Source organism: Buteo buteo, chromosome 11, assembly GCF_964188355.1.
Source record: "Buteo buteo chromosome 11, bButBut1.hap1.1, whole genome shotgun sequence".
In the NCBI taxonomy this organism is placed as follows: Eukaryota; Metazoa; Chordata; class Aves; order Accipitriformes; family Accipitridae; genus Buteo; species Buteo buteo.
In genome coordinates this window covers 29,256,845-29,266,777 of record NC_134181.1, presented here as the reverse complement: position 1 = coordinate 29,266,777, position 9,933 = coordinate 29,256,845, and the positions used below count along the sequence as shown (strand labels likewise).

General features: G+C 50.3%; 1 protein-coding gene across 1 annotated transcript; it reads right to left on the bottom strand.

Moving 5' to 3' along the window:
* Positions 1 to 2,694: 2,694 nt before the first annotated feature.
* Positions 2,695 to 9,878, bottom strand: MMAB (metabolism of cobalamin associated B). The gene is made up of 9 exons (XM_075041173.1): positions 9,706 to 9,878; positions 9,569 to 9,630; positions 9,364 to 9,457; positions 8,906 to 8,963; positions 7,936 to 8,008; positions 7,441 to 7,538; positions 7,055 to 7,119; positions 5,933 to 5,992; positions 2,695 to 5,542 (listed from the first exon to the last, which is right to left on the bottom strand). The coding sequence occupies exons 1-9, from the start codon at positions 9,804 to 9,806 to the stop codon at positions 5,455 to 5,457; spliced, it is 699 nt and encodes a 232-aa protein (XP_074897274.1). The 5' UTR covers positions 9,807 to 9,878; the 3' UTR covers positions 2,695 to 5,454.
* Positions 9,879 to 9,933: the final 55 nt, after the last annotated feature.

Here is a 9,933-nt window from a genome sequence, read left to right as displayed (position 1 = left end):
GGTACCTTCATGAGAGTATAGGTGCTCCTTGGATTTAGAGGGTGGTGAGCCTGGCCCAGGGCAGGTGCTGGGGTGAGCAGTGCTCTATGCACATCTCTGGTCAGCTGGGAATGGTGGCTGGGGCTACTGGTGGAGAGGCAACCGGACTGGAAAGCCAAGCAAGGTCCCCCAGTGCAGAAGAGCAAGACAGCACATGTCTCTCTGTGCTCAGTGCAGATGCCCCATTGGGTGAGTGTTCTTTTCCAGGAGCTCTGCTGCAGGCAGAAGCTGGAGGTTGGTGGCAAAGCTGTCTGCCCTCGCAGGCTCTGCTGTGAGTGCTGGAACGGGGTTTGGATGGCCAGCGGGGCCAACTCTCTGGATCTTTGCACCAAGGAATCTTACACTTCTTGGTTTGGGGAAGGAGAAGAGTCATAGGGAGATGTGGGTTTGGGGGGCAAGGCTGCGCTTTGTATTTTCAAAGCTGCCCTAAGGACCAGCTGCTGTGAGCCAACATGGGGTTTGTTGTTAATAATATTATAATAATCTAGGCATTGCGTTTCTCCCCTCGCCTGGCTCTGGGAGCATCCTTGTAGGAGCGAGGAGCTGTGCCTGTTGCTGCTGCTCCACCTTCCTCCTGAGTTCAGGTTTGGTTCATGGCAGCATAGCCCTTTGCTGACCGGCTCGGAGCTGCACCGCAACCTTCCCTGCCCGATCTTGCCATGCCACGCTCACCCTGGGTCCGTGGTGCTCAAGGCCAGCCTTGTGGGTGCTCAGGCTTTGCTCGGGAGAGGGAGCTCGGTGGGAGCGAGGGAGAGGGCTCCCAGTCAGTGTGCAAGCGCCATTGTTTTGACACAGAGGCATATGGCGCCGTCAGAAACAGCAAAAAGAAACCCCACAGCAGATGCTGCCAAGGCAGAAAGCTGGCAGCAAACAGCCAGGCCTGCAAAATGCCTGCTTTGCCATCGCCGTGTGGTGGGCCAGCACAGCACAGTCTTGCCGGGGCTGGCTCTGTGCATTCTGCTGCGCCACGGGGCTGACTGAAGGTGAAGCCTGACCATGGCTGAGGCACTTGGACCATGCACACGCTGGGCACTGCTGGGAGCGATCACCAGAGGCTGGTGCTCCCTCAGCGGCGGTGCTGGCGGGGAACGGTGCTGGGGTGTCCCAACTGTGCCATGCCGTCAGGCCCTGGCCACTGCAGGTGTGTTTTGGGAGCTGACATCTCTTCTTGCTGCTCCTCTTTTGCTCCCACAGACTGTCCCAAGCCCCTGACTCACAACACAGACTAGTAATCCCTCCATTTGATACCAGTGTTTTGCACAGCCTCTTAGCCCGTGCTCTGTGCTGGGGCTGGTTGCAGGTTCGGGCAGAGAGGGAGGAGGATATGCTGCGCTCTGGTCTCCGCATCCCTGAGTAGAATGGGATAAGGTGTTCCTGCAGCTTATTTTTGTGTTTGCCCACGTTGACTGAGACATGCGGCAGCTCCTGCAGCGCATTAGTGACCTGACTGGGTGATGGAGTGCTCAGACCTACGTGGCACTGGCTTGGCACTGCTGCCTCCTGGGTGAGTGGTACTTAGCTGGCTGTTCAGAAATGCACTTTTGTGGCTGTTTCTAAGGTCAAGTTCTTCAATACTGACTGCAGTTTCACCCTGGAGTGGTTTGAGCACTAGCTATGGCACTCTGCCTATCCATGCACACCCTGTGGAGCAGCTGTAGCGTGGACGGGGCACAGAGGTGGGCATTTTCTGCCAGGTTGCAGCAGAGATAGAGCTGAGGGACCAAGACAGCCCTTTTGTTAATGCAAACAGGCTGAATCTGCTTGTCCGATGCACGGACGGTGGCTCTTACCCTGTGGTGCCATAACCACACACCTCCCCTTTTCTAGCCAGGTCTCGCCTTGCTGTAGCACGAGGTGTTTGGGCGGGAAGTGTTTTTCTTTGACCACTTCCAGATAAAATGGGTATTTCAGGGGCCTGCGACTGCAGAGGACTTGACCCGATGGCAGATGTGGTCCCTTCTAGTCCTCCAGCTTGAGAGGAGTAGTGCAGGACTGCTGCTGGCTCCCCATTGCTGGGGCCATGCACCCCAAAACTCGCCCTTCAGATGCAGCGCCACACCAAGCCCCGGGCTGGGTTGGGGCCAGCGCATCCTGTCGAGGTGGAGGCACACGCGTACTAGTCCTTCCTTCTGTGCATTACCAGAGGAAATGCTGCCTTGTATAAATTTACATATGACTTGGCAAAATGTACGTTTGTGTCATTTCTGCAAGAGCAGCAGCCGGCTCTGCTGCTTACACATTGTGGCGGTAATAGAGGTGCTTGAGTTATAGCGAAACTTATTTCATTTTACAGCTCCTACAGCGTTAACAGATGTACAGGCGTCTGATCCAATCATGCAGGAAGAGATTTTGGGGCCAGTTCTTCCAGTTTTGACAGTGTGTAAGCTAGGAGCAGCCATACATTTTACAAACAAGAATAAACGACCCTTAGCAACATATGTCTGTGCTGGCAGCTCCAACGTAATCATAAATAAGGAACCCTGCTAGGCAGGAATGTATCTGGGCTCTGCATACGGTCAGTACGGACAAAGCATCTGCCTTCCTCCCATTATATTAATGAGGTGCAGGCACTGGAATCCCTATGCTGTACAGTTGGATTTGCTGGGTGGGGACAAAGGACTTGGAAAAACAAATGCTAACCCAGAGCAACAGAGCTTTATTTGTTTTAAAGCCTGTATTTCATTTTAGTGACACTTCAGTCCTGCCCGCTGTCTCGCCAGGCTCTCGTGCATTACTGCACGCTGCTCTGTGATCATTAGCAGACGCCAGCTCGGCCACGCTAGAACTTCTTTGCTGAAATCAGTGCACAAGATCCCTGCTTCAGCCCATGTGTCCCCTCCCGCACTGGCCTCTGCTCCCAGCCCAGTGCGGAGGACGCACTGAGGCCTGAGGACCCAAGCCTTGCTGCAGCTTCATGGCCAGTGGCTCTCCTGTGTACCTCGGGGACAGCATTCAGGACAAAAAGGTCCTTTTTATACAGCCAAGTGCTGTATGATGAGGTGGCGAAGCAGAGGACAAACACTGCGCGCTGTGAACTCTCCAAGGGCCAAAGCGTGGCCCCTGCGGCGTTCTGCTCTGCTCTGCTGAGCTGCAGTAGCCCACGGGGCTGGGACCATGCTCAGCCTGATCTATGCTCACTCCTAAATTCAAGCCCTGGCCCACTGTGCCTGCTTAACTGAAACAACAGTGTCACCCCAGACATCAGCCTCCCTCTGCTTCAGCCCTGCAGAAACAATTGCACAGACATCTTTGGGTAGAAAGGGAGAGGGGGGGAGCTGGAAGCTGAGTGCACCCTAATAAATTTAATCTCTACATCATGTTAAAGTGTAGTAGCTAAATTTATTTCTCCTTGCAATCAAAACAATACTAGCTTTGGTCCCAAAACAGTAGTGAGATTTCTTCCCCCCAGCTGGAAAAAAAGAAAATACTATAAATCCATCCCAGAGCTGATTTATATAGCATTCATGAAGAATTTATATTGCAAAGAATTTTATTCAATTAAACTTGAAAAGCCTCTAGATTCCTAAGGTTCAATAGTGATCACTGAGACAGAGCTATCATAAAACTGGATGGCCTGTCTGGAGCAGGCATTGAGAAAATGTCTGATGTGACATTGCAGCTGACGGTACAGTCCAAATCAAGAGCATTTGTCATTGGGATGTGTTACAGGCTAAGGCTTGGAAAATTACTCTGTGAAAAATGTGCATTAACAATAGCCATGAAATATCTGTTTAAAAAAAAAAAAAGGGTGAGTAATGAGACAGCGGTATCTATTAGCACCGGGCATTCTTCACTCTGACCCCACTCTGATTAAAAAGTTAACACAAAAGCCAGACACTCTTTCGGGAAGCAAGTTTAAGGTTGTTTCTACTTAAATAATTGAACAGAGGAAGCTGCATGACTGACTGAAAAGCTCCTGCCACTAAAAGAGGCACCCTTGGTGCAGGACAAGCACCCTTGATGTGTAATCACCTCACTGCCCACAGGTTTCCATGATGCTCCTCCATACAAGGAGGGGAAGACTTAAATCACTATGTCTGATGTGTATTCTTCCCAATTACATTTCCAAGCTTTAAGTGTCTTGGACTTAACTGTAAAACTGTAATTGTCTGTATTCTCTATACAACGTGGGTAGCAAGGTGTTAACTCATTCAGCTGGCTGTAATGCACTTGTTTACATACCGAGTATGGTTTTTTGGCAGTCTTCAGTCCATCACGAAGCTGGAACAGAGGATGTCTTCTCTGTTGAAGTACTGCATTCTGCTATCGTGATGTTTGCGGCCAGATTCTCCAAGCCCTAGGACATGCTCTAGTCTACTCTGCTGAGGGCTCCGTGACAGTGACACTCCCGAGGTCAACGCGGACATTAACATGTGTGAGATATGAAGCCCTTTGGGTGTCAGCCTCTCTCTTCCAACTCTAGCTGTCAGCTGAGGAGGCACCGGGCCCCTGCTACTCATCACAGCCCCTTTATCTGCAAACTTAGTGACTTAAGTGGTCCCCAGTAGAGAGATACTCAAACTAAACAAGGGCTCTTCTCCGTCAGCTGGTACCTGCAGCCAGAGGGGGATGCTGTGACCAAATTCAGGGGGGGCTGTGCGCTGAGGGGCAGCTCCATGTGCAGTTAACCCCAGCTACCTAAACAGAGCTTAGAATCATCAAATCATCTTGCCTGCACATGACCTGTAGGCTTTGGCCCTTCCTCCTTTAATCCCTCTATCTTGCATGAGCTCTGTTCCTGGCAGAGGATGCACTAGATTGTCAGCACAGAGACATTCTTCACATGCATAAAGAGAGGCAGCCAGAGCCAAAGAATTCTTAGTGCATTCCTGTAAATCTACACAGCTCAGCTTCAGCCAGGGCTGATGGATTGAAAGCAACTTTAAAAAAGGCACGCTGGGCTCAGTATTAAAAGTATGACAGTTAAGGGCCCTTTGGTACAAGTAAATCACATTTATTATTTCAAAGCTTGTGGACAGAGTTCCTGAATCTCTACACAGTTGCTGTTCTGTACGAGCATTATGACTTACAAAGAGAAGCTGATTGTTTTCCCTTCTTCATTCCTCAGAGTCCTGTCAAAGCCTTTCCACAGCACCTGCCACTGCCCAGGGAAATGAAGACATCTCTAAAAATCAGCTGTAGTTCTTTGAAGTCTCCTGCCTCAACTCCAACCCCAGGCAAACAGTAACTCTGATGCCATCACCACGGTTTTATACAAGGGGTATTTGGATAAGGCCCAGTGAACAGAACAGCTGTGTTCCTCACAGTATTTATGAACAAGGTCCTAGTTATTTAAGCTGGAAGTTCTTGGCAGCTCACATTTCCAATCCAGACTTGTTCTCTTTCCCTTCCTTGATGGAGGAAAGCAGTCTGCTGGATTTAGCTTCCAATGATCAAGGAAAAGAAACCTCCCAGTTACGGTCCAGGCTTTACATATATTTTCTCTTCCTTCCCTTCCTTCATTGCAGTGTAACGTGCCAAAACGAAGAGGTAGTCACTCAGTCTGGAAACCAAGGGAAAAGCAGTGAAACCACTTCTCACATCAGGTGCGTTTGTATCCAGCAATGCACAACTACAAAGCAAGGCACATTTGATTAGAGTACAAGAACTGCAGGTAAAGGAAGGCAAAGAGAGACCACATGAGAAGTGATATCTAAAATGGCCTTCAGTAAGAAAGTTGACTGCTCCCTCAGCACCGCAGCAGTGTCTGTAAACATACAGGCCTCGCAAGAATACTTTTTAACAAGCTGCTTGTTGAAACTTCAAAGATCATATTCTAGAAGGGAAGCTTCTTGAGAGGTAAAACCCCACAGTTTTATCCCAAGACTAAGCGAACACCACCAGGCACACTTCAGTAGTACAGAGCAAGGGTTTGGGATTTTATTTTTTCTACCTGTTTAAATATTTGGCCACGTTTGGATCTGCTTCCCCTGCTTGTACTAAAGGAACCACGCTAGAAAAAGAAAAGGAAAATTTTAGTGTATTTAACTTTCTAGCTCTGAATGCCCAAAGGACTGCGATTTGCTGCAGCACCAACCTTCACACCCCAACCTCACCTGGAGTCCCTATTCTAACTCCCCACAGCACGTGTGAACACAGTTTCCTTCCCCAAGAGGAATGTGTGGTGGCTAAATGATGCAACTAATTTTTGTAAGTGTTCTGGAGGACTGCAGCTCCAGTCCTCTAAAGGATGCTCATCAGTGCTATCACTGAACAATGGCAGCAATTTGCAGGATCGTTATCCTTTTCTGCAGGTAAACAGGGACCCTTCTTTTGTTGAGGGAACAGAGCTGTTCCTTGCCTCCTGACTGGTGTACAGCCCTCTTCCTAGCTTTCTTTTGACAAGAAACCGCTGACTGTGATGTTAGTTTTTTGAAGATCACGCTGCTCCAGTGTATCTTGTCAGAGCAGCAATCTTCGCAGCAGAGCACATCCACAAAAACGTCTTCCTGCACATCAGTGGCTTCAGTGAAGAACCCCCAGCAACTCAGAACTGCTGATGAGCAGGTTCAGGCTAACACAAGAAACTCTGCATGGAAGTGATTTACATAATGAGCAGACAAGAATTTTCTTCTACAGACCTTACCAGGGGGAGTTTTCATCTCCAATAGAGAAGTGGGACAAGGTAGGTGTGGGCAGGAACATCTTAAGCCACTGAAAGCTTCCCTGGATCTCACACCTGCCAGTGCCCCAGCTTCCATGTGTGCTAGTCTACAAAATACAATTAGCAAACTAGATATGAGCTGAACACGTAGATGCAGCTCAGCATAAACCTGTTTGTTCTTTCTGAAGTTCTTAGCTCAGATGACCCAGTTCAGGGGATGGAAGAGAGACTGCTTTTTGCTGACCACAGTCCTGGAATTTGACTAATACAAACATACAAAGTTTGACTGAGGCTCTAGCTGAGTGCAATAAAGCTATGGCTGATTGCTCCGACTGCAAAGATTTGCTATCATTGTAGCATTCTGATCACCTTTTATCAATTTTATTCTGTTACACTATAGCCAACACTCACCACCTTTCAGCTCTGCGGCAGACAGCTCGGGAAAAATGGAGAGCAGCACTGCTTTTACCTCCTGACTGAAACAACAATGAAACAGCACATCAATGTCTGCTAACAACAGATATTGCCATCCACCTTATTGTATAACTGCAGCAAAGCTTATCACATCTCACGCACACATGCAACTGAAGCTGATGTTATGGATAGGGAACTGGGAAGATATCTGAATGGAGTAGGCTGTGGAAATTTAACTCAACCGGGTCCTTCTCTTTGCTTTTCTTTTGGTACTTGTCCATGCAAATAATGGCCTCACAACCTGTTTTCCCATGGCAACTGGTAGAGCAGATTTACCCTAACAAAGCTTTCTCCAGTCAGTGAGAGGCATAAGCAGTACCTACTGGCAAGATGAAAGCTCTGAGTGGAGGAAGCTGCTCTGAGTAACTGTCAATCCATTGCTCCAGCTCCAGAACTGGCTTCTCACTAAAAGATGTTCGTTCTACAGAGGGAAAAGAAGACTCAACTAAAAGAAATGCAGAAGTGATTCAGTCTACAGATAGAGCTCTACTTTCACGTTTCTTGGATCCGTGGGTCCTAAGAAAGCATCCCAAAAAAATCCTCCTGCTAGAGCAGGGCTGGCTCCCCATTCAGCAGCAGTGGCTAGGTGTCAGTGTCAGAGCAGCGCCTCAGGCCAGCTTACAGCACTTGAGTCACACAAACGCAGCAGCTCGTAGCTTGTGGGACCGTGTGTGACTTCATTCAGCACCCAGACAGGCACCGCAGAGCAGCCCTTAGGCAGCTCTAACTGCCACATACCAGAACAGCCTCCCCAGCGCCCCTCTAGGACAGCTGTGATTCAAGAACTGTTATCCCAGAAAAGGTACTGTGGGGCTTACTTAAGTGAGCCTCCCTGGCTGAGGAGAGAGGCGTCGCGATGTTGGAGCCCACATCCTGCAGCATACACTGGACCTAGATGTGGCAATCAGGACAAAAATAAGAAGCGCTTTCATTAACCAGCCTTTGATGCTCCGGTACAACTGCAGCAAGCTCTGGGAGGCGACAGCTGGTTGCACTGATTAAAGAAGATCCTACCCTTGTTGTTCATCATCCCCCAGCCTACTGGCAGGGGGGATCAGATAAGTGCTCCCTAATTGCTTTATGAGAAGCCAGATTAGCGCATGTACTTGTTTTCACTGGCACATTAAACCACCCTGGCTGACTTTGCAAAAAGCAGACTGGGGCGTGCTCACATAATCCCTTTGCTGGTAGGACACCGAACCAATAACGTCTGGAAGAAAGGCAGTGACAAACAGCTGCAGACAGCACTGGCTTGATGTCATGTCCACTTCCAAGAGGGGCATCTCTCTGCAGGCCGGGATACTTGAGAGGCAGTCTGGTAAAGCTTTTTAAAATCTCTGCTTAGCTCCTTCTGCATTCTTGTGCAAAGCGAAGCTAATTAGCAAGGCTCACAGACTGCCACGGCAGGACCTGTCTCCCACCATTATGCCCACGTGGTTACTTTGTCCTGATTTCAAATCTGAGGCTATGTGACAACAAGACTTGCGTCCATAACCATGTACAGTAACAGGTCTGAATAAATCTAGAGATACGTTTGTCTGCCCATAACTAATCATGTGATCTACCGGTTTCCTTCTTGGTTGAAGAAATTTACTTCTTAGAGAATAATCAAGGGCCAGCATCTTAAGTCTTTATTTATTTTAATACCAAATTTATTAAATTCCTGTGTGTCAGTGGGAGTACTGTGTCTAAAATTAAAGGGTTTAAGAATATGTTTCAATAGCGCAGATGAAGTGACTGCACTTCGTTATCATTAATGATAAGGCGAGGATTATCATTAATACTCACTTTGTGAAGTTGTTCAACAAATGTGTAGCCCTTTTCACTCATAAATTCACCAGCAAGCCTAGGTTAAAAAAGAAAAGAGTTAGATGCAAATGAAAAAATTACCACGATTGTGCATATACGTTTTTCCATATGAAAAACACAGAATTTGGACACTCCTGGCTGTACCCTCCAGAGGAAATTTGGTCCACAGTGTATCCCTTTCCCTCCTGCTGGGTGGTGGGGCTGGGAGAGCCGTTCTTAACAGGAGAGGATGCCCAGAAGACTCGCACAGAAGGGTGTTGGGATGGTGTCACTAGATCTTTGGTATGTAGAGGGCCTGGGTTTGGCCTGCCCAGGGCCAGAGCTCCCTGGGCTGGTGACCACGTCCCCGGTCAGCACGGCCACCTTGGCAGGACATGGCTGGGCCTCCACGGCCCCTCCGCCCGACAGTGGGAGGGGCTCCTGGGGCAGGGGCTTACCCGATGGCCGAGCTCAGTTCGTCGGTGGCTCCCAGGGCTTCGAAGATCCGGTCGGCCTTCGGCCTCCGCTCCCCGGTGAAGGTGCTGGAGAAGCCTTTGGAAAAGGCCCGGGGCAGGCACTCAGAGGCCGGGCCCGGCCCAGCGAGTATCGGGCCGGGCTCTACCCCGCGCTCACCTCGGTTCCCGCCACCCTCCCGAACATTACCTGCATCTCCCGTCCTCGTGTAGATCTTCGGGGCCCGGTCGCTGCGGGAGCCGCCGTCGGGGCTGCGGAAGGCACGGGCTGTGAGAGAAGGCGCGGGCTCCTACCCCACCCGGCCCCCGGCTCATCCCCGCGCTCACCTGCCCTCCCCGCTTCGCTGCTGCCACCGCCCCGCCGTCCCCAGCGGCCCCCGCAGGCCCCGGACCGCTGCCGCCGCCGCCGCCGCCGCTCGCCGCAGCATCCCTCCCGGCCGCCGTAGCCGCCACCGCCGCCCCCTGACCCTCCGCGGCCGCCGTCCCTCCCTTCGCCCACGCGCGCCGTCACCCCAGTGCCGCACCACTCCGCGCCGCCGCCTTCCGATTGGCCTT